The sequence below is a fragment of the Microtus oregoni genome, unplaced genomic scaffold (assembly GCF_018167655.1).
Source record: "Microtus oregoni isolate MIOR12 unplaced genomic scaffold, Mior012 000029F_ref0000214, whole genome shotgun sequence".
In the NCBI taxonomy this organism is placed as follows: domain Eukaryota; kingdom Metazoa; phylum Chordata; class Mammalia; order Rodentia; family Cricetidae; genus Microtus; species Microtus oregoni.
Genome location: NW_024543088.1, coordinates 4,110,502 through 4,133,154, shown reverse-complemented (window position 1 = coordinate 4,133,154; position 22,653 = coordinate 4,110,502). Strand labels below are relative to the sequence as shown.

Below are 22,653 nucleotides of genomic sequence, written 5' to 3'. Positions count from 1 at the left end.
CAAACACAGGACCTAGAATGGTGAGGTGAGCAGTGCGGGCTGTGGCTGGAACACATAAAAAAAAAAAAAGGAAATGTGGAGTTTGAGTTTTGTTGTTTTGAGACTGGATTTAACTATGTAGCACAGCCTGCCTTCAAATTTGTGATCCTCCTGTCTCAGACTCACCTGTACTGGGAATCAAGGGACTTTCAATACCCAAACTGTAGAGTTTAGCTTCTTTTCTGGCGCGAGGAAGGCTCTGAAGAGGGGAAATATCTTTGGATCTGTGTTTAAAAAAAAAAAAAAACTGCCCACAATAGTAAAGTGAAACCAGAATGGAGTGCCGATGGAGTCAATTAGACTAGGCTTAGTGAGTGAGAAGACAAGGGAGTAGTTAGTCAGCACCACGGCTCCTCGATCAGTAGAGTGGAGCGAATTGGTGCTGTAAGGGGTGAAAAACTTGGGTGAGCAGTGAGTGCACTTCAGGGCTGTGTCCTAAATGGACGCCACAGGCAGGCGCTGTAAAGGAGAGGATGCAAGGATATATTACTCTCGTCCAGCCTAGAGACCTACGAAATAGCACTGAGATGCAAGAGCCCACCCAGTAGCCCCAAACACTGCAGCGCTAAGGCTTAAATGTCGACGGGGTGCAAGAGTTGTCCCTTTGCACAGCCGGGCTCCGTAGGGTGAAGAGCGAAGCCTCCATTACAGTGATGGCCCGTGGGCCTAAAAGCCAGAGGTCGTGGAGCCCAGGGTCCCCACCGCCGTCGGCAGGGCCAAGCGCAGGAGAGCATCAATCTCCACGGTTGGGAAGCTCAGGTGAGCTCTCGCTTTACTGCCCCAGCTGGGGCAGCTCCGGTAACTCCGAACGGAAGCGGCCCCTCCCCGCCGCTGCCGGACGCCTAGCCAATCAGTGCGCCCCGCCAATCAGCGCGTCGGGCCAATCAGTGTGTTTTCTCCGGCGGCGCCCGGCGCTTAGCTGACGCGCGAGGCCAACCCGCGCCCCGCCGCCCTTGGGCGACGGCCCCTCCCGCGCTTGCCGGGCCCGTTAGCTGCGCGCCGCGCCTCTTGTGCGACGGCCCCTGGGCGGCGGAGGCCGTGGCGGCGGCGCGTGCGGCGCGGCCCTGGCGCGCCCCCTGGCGGCCCGGCCGGCGAGCTGCGGGTGCGGCGCTGACCCGGAGGCGGCGGCGGCGGTGCCCGGATGGAGGCACGTCATTGTCCCCCGCCGGGCGGCTGGGCTGTGTGCGGCGGCGGCGGCGGCGGCGGCCGAGGGGGATGGAGCGAGTGCCGAGCCGGGTCAGGTAAGCTCCCGCCTCCTTCCCGCTCGCTGCAGGTTGGCGTGGGGCCCGGCCGCGTGTCCTGGCTTCGCGGCCTCAGCCGCCCCGCCACCCTCAGCCGGCCGCGGCCCGCCGGGACTGGCGCGGCCCCTCTCCCGCCGCCCCCTCTACAGCCACCCGGCTGCCCGGGGACCCCACGGCTGCGGAACGGGTGCTGCTGCCGCCCGGCCGAGCCAGGCCCGCGGAGCAGGAGGCGGCGGCCAAGGCGGGAGGGAGGGCTCGCAGCGGAGGCAGCGCTGGGGCTGCACGGGGAGGGCCGGACCCCCCTGGTTGCCATGGCCACCGCGCTCCCACCCCCACCGGCCCCAGCCCGCCCCCTCGGCCCGGTGGCCGGGCCGCGCTGCTGCCGGCTGCTCTCGGGCCGCGGGGCGGGTTTGGAGCTGCCGGGGTGGGCGTGTGCACGCCGGGACAGTGTAGCCGGCGTCCGTGGCCCGCCCGCCGCCCCCCGCGTGACTGCCACCTCCGGCCCCAGGGCGGCCCTCTGAGCTCGGGGCTGGCCTCCCCACCCCCACCCCGCCCCTACCCCAGACAAACTTTCCCACCCGGGCGCGGGCCACTCGGCTTCGCAGAACGCCCGAGTTGCCCACGCCAGAGCGGGCACCCGAAGGGGAGGCGGGCGGCCGGGGATGGGGGGGGGGGGGGAAAGGAGCCCCGTAGTTCATTCTCCTCCGAAATAAAGCAAGTGTGCCTTCCTCCCTTACGTTCTTTATCTTTGGGGCAGGAAGAACCAACTTACCTGGGGGGAAAGGCGGGTGGGAGGGATCGGGTTCAAATGTTTAAAATGAAAATTTGACGGGACCAAAGTTTTACAATCTAGGACTTTAACCTCCCTAGAATGAATACAGTTGAGATTACTTTTGTTGAATAGCTCTTTTATATTTGAAGGCCTTAGGGCTTGCTTGTTTGGTTCTTTCAAGTAAATGCACTCAAGTAACAAAGTGTTGAGAAACTAGTTAACGCCCCTTTTAAAGTAACTACCCGATTCAGATTCTCATAGCTGTTTATGGAGGATAACGTTTTTTGCAAAGTGTGAATCTTAAACATTTGGCTTTACCATGCCACTCATTCAGGTGCATAGGTCTCTGAATAATCAGTTACAGTTGTTTTTACTTAGGGACACTTTCACTTTCTTTTCTGTAATTGAATCAAGACTACAGCAAGTGCTTGATTTGCAAAGGTTTAAGGCTAATCAGTCCGTTTACCTAAATATAATTAAAATTCAAGTGGTATCTTTTTAAAGTTTCTTAAAATGGAAATGTTACAAGCATTTGTATTATATTGTTTATGAAGAAGTGTATACGTTTTTTGTGTATGTATGTCGACCTTATTCCCTCACTGTGTGTGGAGTGACACAGTGTGTTGTGGTACTCCTTTTTTTTATACTGAAAAGGGTTAACAGTAGCCTAGCATTTACTCCCCCATCAAAGAGACATAACCAAGTAAAGGTTCTTAGCCCTGCACATTTATCCAACTCTGGTCCCTGTTCTGGTTGCTAGATAGAGAGTCTTTTTAAATGGTCTCTGGTAACTTTGTATATCATGGGGTGTCAGGAGAAAAGCTCAACTTTCATTGAAGTTACTTTCGTAGTCCTATTTTGAACACTAACTTTCAGAAGCTTTAGTTAGAATAAAGAACAGAAGTCACATGAATCTTGTCTTACACAGTATTGGGTTTTAAGTAAGGTTATCTCTATAAGAGGCAGAGTTTAGTTTGATACTGGATAATTTTAGGGTAAGATTTCATTGCTGAATATCAAAATGAAAATGATGATGGATTTGGTTAGTCTTGCCAGAATCAAACAATACCATACTTACTGATGACTAGAATTGTGTTTTTCTGTTAAGCCTACTGCCCCACTTTCCCTAGAATAATGATGTTTTATTTAATTGTTAATCATTGTCTGGAAAGGTTGCTTATCCCAGGAAAATCAAGGACTTTTACTGTTAATAATGTTAATTTACTAAGGATAGATTAGTCTTTCCTTATTACCCAATTTTGACTTTTTTCCTTTAACTCTCCCTCCTGTTCCTTTTTTCCTTCCTTTCATCAGTATACTTTTTATTTCTGATTTGCCTGTAGGATGAGAAAAGTTTAAGCTTTATTTGGCTAATAGGTTCAGTCTTTCTTGTAAATGAAGGTCATTTATCTTTACTTGATTAAATATTCGAATCAGATATAATTGACTTTCTATTTTTATGTAACTGTCCCCACATTGTACTTTAATTAAAATTGTAAACAAGAAGTTTTTAAGAAACAACCTTGTGAGTAGAAGCACGTGGTGACACTGTCACTGAGGTGGCAAGTACACAAACATTTCATTGCCTTCTGTAAAGGCCAAAGTTTAGAGTACTTCCTTAATTCAGAGTTTTTAAAGGATTAAATGAGATACCTTATATAAATCACTCAGCACAAACTGGTGCTAAAAGCAAACACTAGTTACTTCCTCTTTGCATGATTTCATTCATTTGTTAACACGTTTGGAAAGCTTTCCCCATGCCAGGTAGGGTGGAGTAAGTTTTTACTGAACAAGGAGTCTTTCTTTACGATGGGTTTCTGACCCAGTCTTGGGGTAAAAAGTGTTGTCAAGGAAACCCTTTAGGATGGGTTTCTAATCCAGTCTTGGGGTGAAAGGAATTGTTACGGAAAGCATGCCAGAGGAGTGAATTCTAAACCTGGGAATTGAAACTTTACTGGCCAGATATAGAAAGATGGAAAATAATAGCTTGCAAGAGCTCAAATAGAGCAGGTACTGAAATGGATGAGCCTATGATGGGAGCCCTCCAGAGACCAAAGCGTGCCACGTCCAGATACTAGGAAGAAGAGCACTACAGGGATGTCTTCTTCAGGGTGTGGCTGCCTGTACCATTCCTTTTTTTTTTTTTTTTTTTTTGGTTTTTTTGAGACAGGGTTTCTCTGTAGCTTTGGAGCCTGTCCTGGAACTAGCTCTTGTAGACCAAGCTGGCCTCAAACTCACAGAGATCCACCTGCCTCTGCCTCCCGAGTGCTGGGATTAAAGGCGTGCATCACCACTGCCCAGCGCCTGTACCATTCCTAAAAGTGCTTTTTGGCCGGGTGGTGCAGCGGCTAGACAGAAGCCCAGCTGGGTTTCTTGGTTCTGGCTCTCTAGTCCCGGTCACTGACTAGTTTGAGTTGTATTATTACTTCATTGTAAACCTTGCAGGTTTTGACTGATCAAAGGTTCATCATGAAAATTTAGCAAGTTAGTATGTATTCAGCAATTAATATGATGCCCAGTACATAGAAAAAAAGCTTAATTAGTATATTTGAAAATAAGATCCAGAGAGAATTAAATTTAAACGCATTTGTGTTAAAAGTTTGATGCTAGTAAAATTACAGGTTTAATTTTAAAAGTTAATCCATATACATAGACTTCTTCAGGAAAATGAATTTCACTGGTAAGACTTTTCTGTAGCTATAACTTTTCAAAACTTCAAATTTCATACAATGGTATTTTAGATTTTGAGTTAAAAATCAAAGCTAAATATTCTCTTTATGTAATTGAGATTTCCCCTGAAATGGTGTATAAATTGAAAATGTAGTCAAATAAAAAAAATTAAAGTGTAGAATATTCCTAGCTTTTAAGTAGTAGAGATTAAAGAAAGGTTCTTATTTAAATATATATAATTGTGAATTGAGATGCCTAATTATAAACTGAAAGATGATTTGGGGGATTTGGTATAGGATATGGGTTTTTTGTTGCTGCTGCTGCTTTTGAGACGGTCTTGTATTGAACTCTTGCTCTTCCTGCCACCACCTCTCCAACGCTGGGATCACAGGCTTGCACCACTATGCTGGTCCAGTTTATGAGATATGGGAGATAAAACCCGGGCTTCCTGGATTCTAGGCAACATCCCTACCCCCACTAATGTTTTATATTTGGGTGATTTGTTTAAAGAGTTTTAAATGGCTAGTCAAAAATTTCCAAGATAGAGTGGCTATTTATGTAGACTGCTTGCCTCACCCTTTGAAACAACAAAACATACTTTTTGTCTTTTACAGGGTTGAAAAATGACCATAGTTGACAAAACTGAACCTTCAGACCCATCAACCTGTCAGAACCAGCCTGGCAGTTCTGAGGCGGTCTCACCTGAAGACATGGACACAGGCTCTGCCAGCTGGGGTGCCGTGTCTTCAATAAGTGATGTTTCAAATCATACACTTTCTTTAGGGCCAGTGCCTGGTGCTGTAGTTTATTCCAATTCATCTGTACCTGATAAATCAAAACCATCACCCCCAAAGGATCAAGGTATGATTGCAGAATTACTGTCAGGAACTCCTGTGCGAATGTTTGAGGAAGGCAGTGGTTTTCAAGCCTGGCACTGTTTGATTTCCTTCTAGTGAGCAATCATTCTCCACCCACCCACCTGCCACTGTTAGCCTGGGTTGCAGATAGGAGGGTGGACTGACTTTAGTTATCGGGATGTGAGTGGTTTTTGTAAATTCCCAATTTATTGAAGGATAAACTTTATCTTCTCCTCAAACTCATTATGTAGCCAAAACTGGCCTGATTTTGGTTTTTCAAGACAGGGTTTCTCTGTAGCTTTGGTGCCTGTCCTGGAACTAGCTCTTGTAGACCAGGCTGGCCTCGAACTCCCAGAGATCTGCCTGCCTCTGCCTCCTGAGTGCTGGGATTAAAGGTGTGTGCCACCACCGCCCGGCCCTGGCCTGATTTTTTTTTTGTCTTCCTGAGTCTCGTCTCTACCGCCTGAGTGCTAGGATGAGAGGCAGTGCTGGGGATCAAACGCAGGACTTTTTGTGCCTTTTAGGGACACATTCTGTTAACTGAGCTATATCCCCAGACCCTTATTATGAAAAAGTATGAGAAAATATAAAGGTAGAAAATAAAGTATGAGAAAATATAAAGGCCTCTTGTGGCCTTCATGGGTACCAGTGCTTGTGCATACAATGTGGGAACACACACACACACAAATCCAGTTTGTATTTTTTAATTAGTTTAAATGAATACTACACAGTAAGTGGATTTATATCTCTTAAGATCCTTTCTTTGTATCCATCCCTTGTCTTTGAAAATGATTTGTTAAAGAAGTCAAATGAGAGTGGAATTATCCTCTCCCCAGGCTCTGGACTCGAGTGTGACTTTCTCCTCGGTGTGTGTGGCAGGCTGGTAATGAGGTGTAGGATCTTGACCAGACTCAGGCATTGCTGTGAGTTTTGCTTATGAAGTGTGCAAGGCTTTGTTTTTAATTTTTTTGTTCTGTTTTCTTTTAAGTCCTAGGTGATGGCATTGCTCCTCCTCAAAAGGTTCTGTTTCCATCTGAAAAGATTTGTCTTAAGTGGCAACAATCTCATCGAGTTGGCGCTGGGCTCCAGAATCTGGGCAATACCTGTTTCGCCAATGCTGCATTGCAGTGTCTGACCTACACACCACCCCTCGCCAATTACATGTTATCTCATGAGCACTCCAAGACATGTGAGTGCTGTGTGCTCTGGTGTGCATGTTTTCAGTGCTGTGCTTTGCTTTCCCACTGCTGTCTTCCTCTGAAGTGAACAGGAAATAGATGTGGGGTTCCATGTCCGTGGGCATGGCATTTAGCTCAGTGGTAGTATGCTCACTTAGCATGCACCAGGCCCTTGGTTTAATCTTCACTCTGAAAAACAAAGAAACAAAAAGCCCAAAACCAGAGTTCCAGGCCATTCTGGCCTACCTGGGACCCTGTCTCCAATAAATAATCAAAAAAAGAAGCTGGTAGAAATATTTGTCTTTATAAAACAAGTATGTTATTTCTCTTGGGTGAGAATGAAATGACTTCATCCTGTGTTGGACACATAACTTTTAAACACTTCAGAACTGTTTCCAAAGGGATTGTGATATTTAAGCCCTGACCAACAGGGATGAAGGTTCTATTTGCACCATGCATTTTCAAACACAGGGTATGAGCAGGGTTTTGATTTTGATTATTTATTTATTTATTTATTTATTTATTTATTTATTTATTGAACCCAGGGTCTCCTTCTTATTAGGCAAATGCTCTATCACTCAGCTATACCCTCAGCCCCAGTCTTCACCATTGTGACCATTCTCAGTAATATTTAGTAGTGTCTTCTGATTGTTGTGACTTTTATTTGCACTTCCCTAATTAGTAATGATGGGAAAAATCTTTTATCTTTTTTATTTTTTTCCCTTGAGTTAGGGTCCTAGCCCAGGCAGGCCCTTGTAGACTGTGTAGTGGAAGATGACCTTGAACTTCTGATCCTCCTGCCTCTACCTCCTGAGAGCTGGGATTACAGGTGTGCATCACCACTTCCTGTTCATAGAGTGCTGAAGATAGAACACAGGGCTTCAGCAATCTGCCAATTGCACTTAAATCTTCAGCTCCCCCTGCCCCTTTAAATCTTGCCTCGCTGTGAACTAGCTGGTTTTCCTGTTGTTGAATTTTGGGGGTTTTATATATTTTGGAACTATTAGACTGAGACTTGTGTTTTCTCCAATAGGTGTCTTTCATCTCAGTGTCTTTTGGAAAGTTTATTATTTGTAGTTCATTACTTTTTATTTATTTATTTATTTATTTATTTTTTACTTTTTATTTTTTATCAGTTATGTTAAATCTTCTTTAAGAAATCTTGAACTGGGGGCTGGAGAGATGGCTCAGTGGTTAAGAGCATTGCCTGCTCTTCCAAAGGTCCTGAGTTCAATTCCCAGCAACCACATGGTGGCTCACAACCATCTGTAATAAGGTCTGGTGCCCTCTTCTGGCCTTCGGCATACACACAGATAGACTATTGTATACATAATGAATAATAAATAAATATTATAAAAAAAAAAAAAGAAAAGAAATCTTGAACTGGCAGGATGATGTGGAGAATCAGGTGGTTTGCCCCCAGGCCTGACAGCCTGAGTTGAGTACCTGGGGTTCCTGTTGTGAAGGGAGAGAACCGACTCCCATACCGTGTCTTCTGCCTCTACACTGACCTGTGTGTCCAAACACGTACACGTGCAGTAAATAAAATGTAAACATTTTTACTTAGTCTGAGGTCAGAGATATTTTACTCTGTTTTCTTCTAGACATTTCCTTTTGTTTTTTTTTTTTTTTGAGTCAGTGGTTCCTTTTAATTAATTTTTGTTTGTAATGTGATTTTTTTTTTCCTTTCAGTGCTGGGGATTGAACACAGAGTCTCACTCATGCTCAGCAAGTGCCTGTCCCTGTGCTGCACAGGTCTCTGCTGCTATAGTTGTTGACACTGTGTGCTCAGAGCAGCCTTCTTCACAGAAAAATTCAGCATTTTTACTGTTTAATAAATACCTGACTTTGGGCACATTTCTTCTCTGGTCCTTAAAGTCATCAGTATATACTTTTCACCCAACCTTCCCAGATAATTAAATGATAGCAGCAGCTCAGTGCATGCACATGGTAACTGGCACTGTTGCTGCATTCTGGGCGTCTGCCCTCATTTCTGATCTACCTTCCTGTTGTATATTGTCACATTTTGCTCATTTGGATTCTCATTATCTTGCAGGCCACGCAGAAGGATTTTGTATGATGTGCATAATGCAAACACACATTACCCAGGCACTCAGCAACCCTGGAGACGTTATCAAGCCGATGTTCGTCATCAATGAAATGCGACGTAAGTTTCAACTGCAGTAGCTCCTGTCGGTACTCCATGTCTAGTTATTTGTTGTCGTCCAGATCTCCTCCTTTTGTATTTTGAGAGAGGGGCTCATTCTGTAGTCCATGCTGGCCCCAAACTCATGGCACTCTGCTTGCATCATGCTCCCAGGTGCTGAGATTGCAGGTGTATAACACCATTCAGGGCTTGTATACAGTTTTCTTACACACTTCATGTGTTTTGAGACAGGGTCTCCTGTGTCCAAGCCTGGTCTTGAATTTTCTGTGTAGCTATGGATGGTTTCTGAACACCTGATTTCCACCTCTCAAGTACTAAAGCATAGGCAGGCCTGTACTATCATGCCCAGCATATCAATGTGCTTTTTGTACTATATCTTTTTATCATTTTAATTAGCCAATTTTGTAATAACAATATAAAACTCTTTCAGGGTAATTATAGAAAGGTATATGGTTATACAGTGACAAGCTATAATCTTTTTGCCTAAAAAGTTGTTGAAAATAAGAGATGCTTGGGAACTAAAGTCAGGGGCATCAGGAGTTCGAGGTCATCTTCAGTTAGTGCAGTGTTTGACGCCTGCCTGAGATCCATAAGACTAAGCCTCAAAAAATAAGGTCATTCAGGGATTTTTCCAGGGACATAGTTCCAGGTGTATCTTTTAGGGATGTCACCATGGCACAGGGTATGTAATAATAAGGCCTGTCTTTCTTCAAATCTTACAGGTATAGCTAGACACTTCCGTTTTGGAAACCAAGAAGATGCCCATGAATTTCTTCAGTACACAGTTGATGCCATGCAGAAAGCATGTTTAAATGGCAGCAATAAGTAAGTACAGCAGAGTCGATGTCGGTTCATGACGTCATGCTTTCAGCTTGTCTCTTTGAAGGTTCCTTTTCCTGATTTGCACCATTGTAAAAAGACTAGAAGTCAGGAAATGGACTTATTGTAAGCATCCAAATTTGTTGATCTTACATGCTGGGTGGTAGTCTTGCTGCTGCTTAGTTTCCAGGTCTGATTCTAGCTGCTTTTCCTTTTAGCAATGCCTAATGCTTTCCATGTTCATCTCCAGACTCAGAAATCTGCCCTCCACACCCCCTTCAGTTATCAGTTCTGTAGCTTCTTAAAACTCAGGAAGACTAGGAAAGATCCCAACCCACCTGTTGTGTTCCAGACACCTGTACATGGTCCTCTTTGCTCTTTTGTCTCAAGTCTTAAGGATTGGTCTGGGTACCGTTAGTGTTGAACAGAGGAAGGTGCTCTGCCTTAACTCCCCTTGCCAGGCCTCAGCAAAGAAAGAAGTGCAGGTTTGTAAAGAGCATCTTCTCAGTTCTCTACCTCAGCCATCATAGCAAGTCCTTGCATCTTTCACCAAGTCCTCACAGTGGGATAGTCTCCAGCTGCCATGCATTTCTGACGTCATCATCTTTTGTGATTCTCCTCCGAATTGTTGTTCCTTTATAAACATAGATGCTTTTAAAATCTGGCCACAGTATTTGCCGAGCTCTCCTCTAATGTCACTATTTGGATGTTTTTCAGATTGGACAGACACACCCAAGCTACCACCCTAGTCTGCCAGATATTTGGAGGATACCTAAGATCGCGAGGTAAACTTTTTTTGAAGATTCATCATAACATACATGCTTATGGTTTTAAAATGCAAACTGTAGGGGTGGGTAATAATGAAAAGATCGCAGGTCCAACCAGATTCAGTACATCCTTCTGGTACTGAATGAGCTGGGGCATACTGTGCATAAGCTCTTCATATTTATCTTCTTGCTAGAAAGCTTACGGGTGCAGTCAGAGCTCCATCTCATCTCCTGTTGAGGGATAAGTTTTGAGAGCATTCATAATCAGATACCTTCGTGTGTGCCATCGCTTGCGCAGAGTGAAGGCTTCTAATTTCTGAATCATAAAGTATCTAGAGGTTATAGCAGTTTATATTTCAGCCAGTGGCTTACAGGGGCTAGGATTATGGCACTTCTACCCACAGTGTGAGAATTTACTTACATCCTTTTCACTTAGTACTTTTAGTTCTTTATTTGGAAATGTATTCTGTCCTATCAGTAGCTGGTAAGGCAAGAACTTACTATTCATATTTTCTTTTATTTCAGTCAAATGTTTAAATTGCAAGGGTGTTTCAGATACCTTTGATCCATATCTGGACATAACATTGGAGATTAAGGTGAGCTCAGCACTTAACAGTAGTGAAGTTAAAAACATCCTTTCGTAGCCTTGGTGTTTATATATTTTTCATATCAATCAAACATAGATGGTTGTTACTCTTTGAAACTCTAGCTCATTGAATTTTTCACACTCCTGGTTTTTGTTGTTTGGAGCTTTTGTTTTTCTGATTACAAATGTAGTTCTGTACTTGCTAAACAAAGAAATAATGCATAGAAATGCAAAACCTGTCCCTCGAAATTTTTTGGTTTTTTTGAGACATAGTTTCTCTGTAGCTGTGGAGCCTATCCTGGAACTAGCTCTTGTAGACCAGGCTGGCCTTGAACTCACAGAGATCCACCTGCCTCTGCCTCCCAAGTGCTGGGATTAAAGGCATGTGCCACCACCACCTGGCTCAGAGTTTATTCTTTAGTGGTGTGATCTATGCTGCTCCACAATAGATTGCTTGCTTTTTATTTATGGTTGTGAGCCTAGCCTTTAACGGCTGAGCCATCTCTCCAGCCCGATTGCTTGCTTTTTAAAAAATATTTTGAAACTTCCATATATGTGTATCTGTGTGAGTGTATCTTGTGTGTGTGTGTGGGGGGGGGCACCTGCAGAGGCCAGAATAGGGCATTGGTGGACCCACTGGAGCTGGAGTTACAGATGTGAGCAGCCTTTGTGGGTGCTGCAAGCATTCTTTGCCTCCGAACCATCTCTGAAGCCCCAGATTGCTGTCTTTTATGAAGATGGTTTATGATTATCCTTTTACCTGTCTGCTGTTTTCATTTGATTCTGCTTGGAAGCCTTGTTCTCTGGACAGTTGCATAGTGGGTCTAGAAAGTAGATATTCCATAGTTTACATGCCTGGTCCTTGATGGTTTCTCTTTTAGGCCAGTGTAAGTCAAACTGCAGTCTACTTTGTTCTGTTTAATCTGCTTGTCTTTAAAATGGGGGCATAATTTTTTGTGTAGTTGTATAAAAGTAGATACACGATAAACAGTAACAAAAAATCACGTGAACATTTCCTGTTGCTTTTCTGCCAAAGGATAGGGGTATGTGTATGTGCATTTGTCTGTCCATCTCAACCCCTGGCAGTGCTCATGGTGACATGAGGTTTGTGCCCATTTCCTAGGCTGCTCAGAGTGTTACCAAGGCATTGGAGCAGTTTGTGAAGCCAGAACAACTGGATGGAGAAAACTCGTACAAATGCAGCAAGTATGACTGGGTGACATGTTCCCACCCTCTTTGGGGAGAGGGCTGTGCTTTCCTGTGATTATTCTAATTTAGAAATTGACTCCATTTTCAGTGCTTTTTAGGTGATTTTCTTTTTCTCTGTTTTTCGTTTGGGGTATTGGGTATGAAGTCCAGAGTCTCACATGGGTTAGGCAAGTGCCTGTCCATGGAGCTGCATCCTACCCCAGTTTAATGTTATCAGTTACTCAACGTTTTGGATTATTTTTTAAAGGCAGGGTCTTTTATGTGCTCCAACCTGGGTTTTGCATTTTAATCTTCCTGAATAGTCAGTTTATATATCTTTCTATGTATGTGGGTGTTGTGGAGGACTGAGCCTGGGGCCTTGTCCATACTAGGCAAGTGCTCAACCACTGGCCCACACACCCAGCCCTCCTGGAATTTCTAATTTTACTATTTTGACTGCTGGTTTAAAGAGTTGGTTTGCTGTTCTTGTTTTAATTTAGTTTCTTTGTTTTAACTTAGGGTGTTTTAGACAAATAAAAACTAAAACACTTAAGTATCTACACTAAACATCCCAACCTTTTCTTCCTGTGTGTTTCAAGGTGTAAAAAAATGGTTCCAGCTTCAAAGAGATTCACCATCCATAGGTCCTCTAACGTTCTCACCATTTCACTGAAGCGCTTTGCCAACTTCACTGGCGGGAAAATTGCTAAGGTATATGCATGATTTGTAGGGTTTTTTTTTTTTTTAATCACTGTACATTGAATTTTCCCCTTTCCTTCCGAATTAATGGTGAAAGTGGCCAAGATACAGTAATGTGCAAGAGCTGTAACACATGCTTGAGTCACTTGGTCATGAGTGACGGCTGCAGCTGTCACTGTGAGATTTTGTTGAAGATTCACAGTGTGGGTCCTAATTTATGACCCATAAATGGGATTGCCCTCAGCTCTCTTCTATTCTGTTCATTGGTTTTCTGGGGTCAAGGCTTCTAGGTCTTGAACACCCTCCTTATGTGTACACCTGTAGCTGAAAACATAGGCCACCTGTGTCTTCAAAAATAACAGTCCTAACTCTTTCCGTTTATTTTTAGGATGTAAAATACCCTGAGTACCTTGATATTCGGCCTTATATGTCTCAGCCCAACGGAGAGCCAATTATTTATGTTTTGTATGCTGTGCTGGTACACACTGGTTTTAACTGTCATGCTGGCCACTACTTTTGCTACATAAAGGTATGCTGCCGGGCAGCTAGTAAGTTTTCTGTGGGATAGCACTGGGTTCATGGGGTCAGCAGTGGAACTTTTACAGTGAGGGGTGATGGTCTGTTTCTCTTAGGTGGTTTTTGACTGTGGGCCTTGACATCAGACTAAATCCAGCCTCTCTTTGTGGTTTCTTTGACAGGCTAGCAATGGCCTCTGGTATCAGATGAATGATTCCATCGTGTCCACCAGTGATATTAGATCGGTGCTTAACCAGCAAGCTTATGTGCTCTTTTATATCAGGTATTGACTTGAAAACAAGTTGTTAGCTGTGCTGTTGGATCAATTTCTCTTCCTTTCATCAACATACTTAATTTTGAGCTGCCTTTTAAACAGCAAGTTAAAGATGAATTGCCATGTGTTTAAGCCTGAGGTCTTTTTGAGTACATGTCATGAGTTTGCCATTAGCTTGTCACTCACTGACAAGTATAGAAAGAGGACAGCAGCCCTGAGGAGGCAACTGAGTGGCCTGGGACTGTGGAGGCAATGGGAAGGGGGCTCTGTGCCCTTGTGCTCTCCGTCAGTGCCTCCCCAGCAGTCAAGCTCTGCCAGCACTTGCGCCCACTGTCTGCTGTTAGCTGCAGGCTTGTAACGCACCAGTTCTATTTCTGAAGAAATATGATATAGGCTCCACGTTGTCTCCTCTATTAGGTACTTGGGGTGGAACCCAGGATCTCAAATATGCAAGCCAGCCCATCTATCAGCCACATTCTCAGTCCCACAAAATATCCCAAGTAGCTGAAAATATCCCCAGATATTCAACCATGACAGAATGACCATTTCCATGTCTCCAAAACAATAGTAGTAACAACCTGAAACCAACATTTTTTTGACCTAGTTGGTGCTGGGTGTGGTGGTACACACCTTTAATTCTAGCAGGCAGAGGCAGGTAGATCTCTTATGTTTGAGGCCAGCCTGGTCTACACACCCAGTTCCAAGATAGCGAGAGCCATGTAATATGTCTTGGGGGTGGGGAGCTCATTGAGTCAGTTTCTCGTGTCCTGCCTCAGCACCCAGCATTGACAGCCTAATAGGGGTGGTGATGTGTAGCTCTGTCCGTGAGACGTGGAAGTTCCATGTCCCATTTCTGTCTGACAAGCTAGGTACTGTTGAATTTGTAAATATATCTTCTAAGGAGATGTCTTTCCTCATACAAGCCATTTTATTCTTTGTCCCCAGGTCACATGATGTGAAAAATGGAGGGGAACCTGCTCATCCCACCCATAGTCCTGGCCAGTCCTCTCCCCGTCCAGGAATCAGTCAGCGGGTCGTCAACAACAAGCAGGCAGCACCAGGGTTTATTGGACCCCAGCTACCTTCCCATGTACTGAAGGTAACTCTTGAGTCAGGAAAGCGAGTCCCAAACCTGGCCTCACTGATGGAGTTGCCTCATCTGCTGCCTGAAGTCACTGCAGCCCTTTATTACAAAACGTCTCAGGGTAGGGGAATAATCCAGTGGCTGCTTAGGGCGTGTGTAGAAGACCCCTCTTACTGTGAACTCTCACACTCCTTTAGACTAGAGATTTGGGTTCTTAATTAAAGTTGGACTAAGGGAAGTAAAATTCTCAGGGACATTTTGTTCATGTCTGGGTCATCTTGGGAGTGTGGCAGTGTGAAAGGAATTTGCTGATAAACAGCAGAGGCGAAGCTTGTCAGTTACCAAGTGTACTGTGTCTGGAATACTGACCCAGCTGTTCTCTTCCTCCTTGTAGACTACACCACACTTGAATGGCACCACGCCAGTGAAAGACACGCCAAGTAGTTCGATGTCAAGCCCTAACGGAAACACCAGCGTAAATAGGGCCAGTACTGTTAATGCCTCGACTTCTGTGCAAAACTGGTCTGTCAGCAGGCCCTCAGTTGTTCCAGAGCACCCCAAGAAACAAAAAATTACCATCAGTATTCACAACAAGTTGCCTGTTCGCCAGGGTCAGGCACAGCTGAATAACAACCTCCATGGCCCTTCGCTGGAGGCCCCTAGCAAGGCAACACCCTCCTCTACCATCACTAACCCTTCTGCAATACAGTCTACCTCGAACGCATCCATGACATCTGTTTCCAATAAAGTAGCAAAAGCAGTTTCCCCCAGTGAACCCTGTTCTAAGCCCATGGTGAACGGCAAGGCTAAGGTGAGCTCCAATGTGCTGGTCCCCTATGGGGCTGAGTCCTCAGAAGAGTCCGACGAGGAGTCGAAGGGCCTGACCCAGGAGAATGGTGTAGACATGATGGCCAGCACTCCCTGTGCCAGGCCAGAAGCTAAAGACAAGGACAGTGAGGCTTCCCCTCATGAGCTACAAGAATCCGTCACGCTAAATGGTGCTAATAGCGCAGGCAGCGACTTGAGAGAGAACGGCCTAGCATTTGACAGTGCCAGCTGTCAGGTCCAGCCCGATATACACACAGAAAACCTCTTTTCCAAACTTAATGGTCTTCCTGGAAAGGTGAGTGGCAGGGAGGGAGGGCTCCAGCCTCATAGATTAGCTGGATTTCATGAGGCATGGCTCTGGCCGCTGGATCTGAAGCCCCTTTGTTTCACTGTAGGTGATGCCTGCTCCTTTACAGTCTGTTCCTGAAGACAAAGTCCTCGAGACCTTCAAGCTTACCAACCAGGCAAAGGGCCCATCGGGTGAAGAGAGGTAGGAGTGGTGTCAGTGAGTGTGCCAGTGCGAGTGAGCACCTCAGATAGTGCAAAGAAGGGCACGCTCATCCGTGGATCTTTTCAGCTTCCCTCTTAGAAGAGTAAAATACCAGCCTGGCAACTAGGAGTCAGGATCCCTTGATAGGTTCAGCTGACATGTCCTCGTGCACACCCTCTTACAGGTTCAGTGGTGTTCTGAAACATTTGATTTGAGACAGGGACTCCAACTCCCTGTGTAGCTGAAAATGGCCTCATCCTGACTGCTGGGATGTCAGGTGTGAACCAGCACACCTGTCCTACGCAGTGCTGAGAACAGAACCCGGGGTGTGTGTGTGTGTGTGTGTGTGTGTGTGTGTGTGTGTGTGTGTGTGCTGGTGAGCAGTACCAACTGCGCCACAACCCTTAGCCCCTGGACTTTTTTAGGGCTGGCCTGGAACTTACTATGTAGATCAGGCTGGCTTCTAATTCTGTCAATTTTCCCAAATGCTGGGGTTACAAGTATGTATAGCTACCATTCCTGGCTTCACTTAGCTCTTGAGATGAGTTAGACACTTACCTGAAAGTGTAAAGTGTCTATGACTATGGAATTGTGAAAATAGGAGGTAGTCCTGCTAGAAATTGTACTTTTTACTTACTGAGGGAAAAGAAAAACTTGTTTCCAGGAGTGATAAACTTGATACTGTGCTTCATCAGCTGTGCTTAAAGTACAGACTGTTGAGTGGAGCTATCCCTCAGTCCTGTGGGCAGTCGGGCTAACCATCACTCTGTTTCTTTGTTTTGATGGGGCTGTAGTTGGACTACAACAGGGGAAAGCCCCCCGAAGGACCCTGTGCCACAGCTGGAGCCCAGCACTGATGAGAATGGTTCTCTTGAGACACCAGAGGCAGTTACCAATGGGAGCATGAAGACCCCTACAACCATGTCACCCCAGGAGCCCACCATCAACTGTACCAAAGAAGACTCCTCTATTGTCGTCTCAGCTATCTCAGCTAACCCTGTGGAGGTTCTGCCCTCCATCACTGCTCCTTGTAACACCACCGGTACTACCTTGGGGGATACCCCACTGCCCGAATTGTGTGACCCTGATGACTTGACTACCAACCCGAGCCAGCCACCCCAAGCAGTGAAAGGGGAAATAGCTGAGAACCCGCAGGACTCCACTTTGGCTGAAGCGGTGGAGAGACTGAGTCCGGCTCCCTCAGTACTCACAGGCGAGGGCTGTGAGCAGAAACTCTTCCTTTACCTCAGCACAGAGGGGTCCGAGGAGGCCGAAGATTCATCTAGAAGCTCGGGGGTCTCTGCAGGCACAATTCCCCCTCCTCAGCCTGACTGGACCACCAGCTCTTGTGAAGGGGCTGCTGAGCAGGTTCCCGGGGAGAGAGGTGATGGAAACAAGGTGGGACCCAAAGTTGAGGAGGCTTCCCCAGCTAAGGCACAGGTGAGCAGCCTCCGGAAAGTTGAGGAGCCTTCCCCAGCTAAGGCACAGGTGAGCAGCCTCCGGAAAGTTGAGGAGCCTTCCCCAGCTAAGGCACAGGTGAGCAGCCTCCGGAAAGTGGGTCGAGGACACTATCGAAGCCGGAGAGAGCGCTCCTCCAGTGGGGAGCATGGGAGGGACTGCAGGGCCCGGACGGAGGACCACCACTATAAGAAGCGACGCTGCTACAGTCGAGAGCGGCCCAAGCAGGAGCGCCACCCCATTAATACGTACTGCAATGGGGGCCAGCACCTGGGCCATGGTGACAGAGACAGCCCTGAGCACCGCTCCCTAAGCAGATACAGCCACCATCATTCACGGGTTAGGAATGGCCCAGAGCAGGACTGGAGCCGGTACCACCATTCGGAAAATGAGCATGCCTGGGTCAGGGAGAGATTCTACCCAGACAAGATGAGGTGGGACAAATGCAGGTATTACCACGACAGGTACACCCCATACACGGCCCGAGAGTGGCGGCCTCTGCGTAGTCGTGAGCATGAACGCACTGCTCAGCTTGGGCGTCCACACAAAGACAGCTACTGGGGCCGGAAAGGCTGGGAGCCGCAACCTCGGGGGAAGGAACGGCCCCACTTCCGTAGCTCACGAGAGGCCTCAGTCCTTGCCCTGTCCATCGAGAGGCATCCCCACGAGAAGGCCATGCTGGCTGTGCAGGACAGCAACCACAGCTTCCCTGATCGCTTTCATGAACATGAAAGTGTCAAGTCAAGGAAACGGAGGTATGAGACTACAGAAAATGATAGCCGCCTAGAAAAAAAAGCCCACAAAAATCTGGAGAAGGATGCTTTAGAAGAGCCAAGGGCGAAGAAGCACAAGAAATCTAAGAAGAAAAAGAAGTCCAAAGATAAACACCGGGATCGAGATGCCAGGTGAGGCCTGGAGAAGGGGATCCAGTGGCTGAGCTTGGCGTGACCACGGTGCTTGCGTGGCCAGCTCTCCTGACAGTACTAGATCTTGCTCCACCAGTTTGTTTTTGTTTAATCACTGGAGTTCGGAGATTTGGTTGTTTTACATATCTCTAAAGTTTCACAAAGCTTTTAATTTATTGGACTCTACAACTCTCTGAGGCCTGACACACGTCATGATGTTTTTTGTATCTGTTGTATTTTCTTCTCTGCCTGATTGGAGTGAGCTTAGGACACACCATTTATTTCTTTGACGATTGTCTCCTATTTAGGCCACCATTTCTCATTTTAATTCTAAATGTTTATATATATATATATATATATATATATATATATATATATATGGGGGGGGGGCTATCTGACCTCAAACTTAGATCCTTCTGCCTCAGTGTCCCCAATGCTGGTATTTTATAGGCTGTGTGTCATGCATGTGATTGGTTTGTGTCACTTAGGAGTGGCAACTGTCTTAATTTGTCTGATTCATGAGCATGAATGAAGTTTTGTATCTTTTAGCTGATACCACTTACCATGAAAACTGGGGGAGACGGCCATAGCCATTTGTAAACAGCAGCAGGTCACAGCTGCCTTCTGTTCTGTGCCTGGGCACATGGTAGAATGTGCCAAGTCTGGCTAGGGTAAAACCGTGCTGAGGACCATGGTATTGTATTTGAAGACCTTGGTCTTAAAACTTGTTTCCATGGGAAGAAACAACATGTTGGCAGGAGAAATTTGCCCACAGATACATAGCTAGTGTCCCAGGGGATGGGGAGCCAGGATTGTAGTTTTTCCCTGGGGCTGAACTCTGGCTGCTTCTTCTGCAGGCATCAGCAAGAATCCGATTTTTCGGGAGCATACTCTGATGCTGACCTCCATAGACATCGGAAGAAGAAGAAGAAAAAGAAAAGACATTCAAGAAAGTCAGAGGACTTTGTGAAAGATGTTGAGATGCATTTACCGAAGCCCTTGAGCTATGAGGCTGTCGGCCATTTCCGGAGAACAGAGGGCACCTTCCTGCTGGCCGATGGCCTGCCTCTGGAAGACAGTGGCTCTTTCCGGGAGAAATCTAAGCATTTAAGGATGGAAAGCCGGCCTGACAGATGTCATCTGTCAGAGTATGGCCAGGGTAAGAAGACTGGGAATTAAGGACACAGCTCTTTGAGTAACGTGTTTGGGAAAGGTAATGAACACAGAAATGTAAGGGGCACAGAATGTTATGAGTTGACTCAAGATGCCCTACAACAAGATCCTCCCTATGAGCAGAGGTATGGTGTGACCTCTGTTGAAGGCCTGAGTTGCATGGAGCTGGGCCCATGTGTGCACAGACTCCTGGAACTTAGAGAGTCTGTATGTGTCACACACTAGAGCTTTGGCTTTTAAAGTATTCTATGCTTGTGTATGTTTGTATGCGCCTACTTGTACATCTGTGTGTATTGTGTTAACTTCTGAACCCCTAAAGGCCCTAGTGTACTCCAGTTGCTAAGTCATAACTCAGTAGTGTGGTCTCTAGAGACGTATCTTTCTTGTGGGGCTATGGTATCCTCCAGGCTACCATTTTCTGAGGTGATTCTTGCTGGATCCTTCTTGTAGTTCAGGGTGAGTTCCCCTCCCCCACCTGAGTGCCAGTGTGTGTGGATGCCCCTTTCTCTTCCTACCGTTTTTTAATGAGCTTTTCCTTTAGATAGCATTTGGCTTGTAAAAAAACTTATGGGATAGGAATGTCAGTGGGGCCAGAGCAGAGGCTGGAAAACTGTAGCCCTGTGGCTACAGCCTAACCTGCAATTCAGAGTGGCTCTAACAAGTACTGAGTATAGTAGTATTTGTTCAAGTGAAGCACTGTGTGGAATCAGGTTTTGGCTCAGTAGACTTTAGCTGAAGTCCATGTGTTATGTTGTGCTGTTTTGAACCACTCAGTAGAGGTAAGACATGGCCTGTCCCATTGAAATGATTTTCATCATCTTTTTATATCAAGGGCCAGTGCTATAAAAAGCTTGTCATTTCTGCCCCAGACACCCAAAGATCATAGTCATGAATAAAAGGCGTGTGTGTTGCTACAGATGTGTTGGCCCTGAGTGGAACCTTTTGCTCTTTGGCAGTCCACACATCAGGTGGTCTCAAACTAGTGGCTTGTTTGCAGCTACTCCGCACCCACACTTCTCTTCTGAACACCACTGACCCTTTCTCGTAAACTCCAGTTTTTCCTCCAGCCCTCTGAGCTGACATCTGTTCATCCTCACATAAGGATGTGCAGCTGTATGCTGGGGCAGACCTGGTCCTTGGGTGTGGCTCTTGAACATCCTCTGTTGGGAGTTCTTTGTAGCACTGCCAAGCCAGTGTCTGCTTGCTCATCCTGTAGGAGTGACTTTTCCTGCAGCCGAGTCTTCAGGTACACACACATTAAATTGTTTCCTCACTTTGCCTTCCAGGTGATTAACGGCCCCAGCCTCATAACAAAAAAAAAAATTATGGTAAGCAGTTTTCTTGTCTGTGTTTTGGTCATTTGTAAAAGTTCTGAGTGGATAGAGGTGGGTTTCTTTCTGAAGAAAAGATTGATTGGAGTCCTGGGGGTCTGTGTCTGTGACACTCACTTGTATCCAGACATGGGGTTAAGTATCTGAGAGCAGAGAGGAATCATATAGGTCAGAGCCATAGCCTGGGTCCTAATTGCTGGTGTTTTATTGTATGGCCCTGAGAGACAGGAAACTCATAACCCACACTTGGTGAAGCAGAAAGGAGTCTGTCCCGTCCAGTCTGCAAAGAGGGCTTTAAAATGAGCAGCTACAGAAGCTCAATTTGCAGCTAATTAACGGGCTTTGTCAGTGTCAGGAAGACAAAGACTTTAAGCCTCTCCATTTCTGTCAAAGTGGAATCTAAGGTCTGAGGCGAGGGGCCCAGCAGATGGCGCCTCCCTGGCCTCCCAGTTGAGGAAGGTAGAGAACTCATTTAATGGGAGCACACCCAGAGCACATGAGACCAGTCTCCATTCAGCTAACGCCTGTACCTCTTTTCTTTCAGATTCAACATCTTCAACAGAAGCCATCCCCAACCCAGCTTAAATTATAAACATAGAAAATAACTTTGTCCAAACTGCGTGGTGCTTCTTTAGTAAATACTGTACAGACTTTACCATGGACAACTTTTTTTTTTTTTCAGTTTTTACCTTTTCTTAATTGCCCTTATTCCAAATGGATTCTTTGTACACTGCTGAATATTGTAAATTACCGTGTACATAAAACCACACTGAAAATAATGCCCTGGAATAGACCATCTCAGATGCTGCTTAACTACAGACTCAGGTTGACTACTTGTATTCCATGTAATGTTCCTCCAAGCTAGACATCTGGTGCACGGCCAACGGGAACCATGAACTTCAAAAGGACAAAACGACAGTGCGTCTATTTAATTTAAAGACTTATTTAAAGACCCAAGCTCTCATCCAGACCTTCGAGGGCTTCCTCTGCAATGTCTGATACTAGAAACTAATTTGCTTCACATTTTAGTTGTATTCAAGATTTGAAGATGTATTTTATAGACAAGTTCTGTTTTTGAACTTTGTGGAACTATTCCAATCAATTTACCAGTTATGATGAGTATTTGCATTATGAATGTATAATCCAGACATTATTTGTAAAGCCTACAGTATGTTTTTATTACCTTAACACTTTTTATACTGTGTCTCGTCTCGACAATATGATATTGGAGTCTGAGTCGTCAGCTTGATCCCTTCAAGTTTCTAGTTACAGACAAAAATCATACTGTGATTTTATTTTTAATATGGATATGCTATCAAACTGTGATACACTTATAATTCACTGGTCCTGCATCAGGAGACGGGAGTGGGGAAAGACTGTATTTAATACAGTGTGTATCTGAATAATCTGTATGGTTTATACAGTTTGTGTTGTTCAGAGATGTCTAAAGTTGATCTTTGTTTTTTTAAGATTAAAAAAGCACTTGCCCCACTGTATATACGGCATGTAAGATTTATATAGTATATAAATGGCAGCAAATTAAATGACTCTGTCTCAGTTTTACTCTGTTCTCCATGAGCTCACAGCCACGTCTGTTATGAAGAATTGAGT

General features: G+C 45.4%; 1 protein-coding gene across 1 annotated transcript; it reads left to right on the top strand.

The window, feature by feature from the left end:
- The first annotated feature begins 1,168 nt into the window (after positions 1-1,168).
- On the top strand, positions 1,169-22,586 carry Usp42 (ubiquitin specific peptidase 42). Its single transcript, XM_041678199.1, has 18 exons — positions 1,169-1,280; positions 5,337-5,583; positions 6,568-6,768; positions 8,814-8,924; positions 9,647-9,749; positions 10,461-10,528; positions 11,036-11,106; positions 12,220-12,302; positions 12,884-12,995; positions 13,372-13,512; positions 13,682-13,782; positions 14,719-14,872; positions 15,252-15,980; positions 16,081-16,175; positions 16,970-18,538; positions 19,396-19,697; positions 20,998-21,039; positions 21,587-22,586. The coding sequence occupies exons 2-17, from the start codon at positions 5,346-5,348 to the stop codon at positions 21,003-21,005; spliced, it is 4,086 nt and encodes a 1,361-aa protein (XP_041534133.1). The 5' UTR covers positions 1,169-1,280; positions 5,337-5,345; the 3' UTR covers positions 21,006-21,039; positions 21,587-22,586.
- Positions 22,587-22,653: the final 67 nt, after the last annotated feature.

Coding starts and splice junctions, on each gene's coding strand:
- Usp42 (XM_041678199.1), top strand. CDS start 5,346: ATGACCATAGTTGACAAAACTGAACCTTCAGACCCATCAACCTGTCAG. Junction 5,584..6,567: donor ATCACCCCCAAAGGATCAAG/GTATGATTGCAG, acceptor TTTTCTTTTAAG/TCCTAGGTGATGGCATTGCT. Junction 12,303..12,883: donor AACTCGTACAAATGCAGCAA/GTATGACTGGGT, acceptor GTGTGTTTCAAG/GTGTAAAAAAATGGTTCCAG.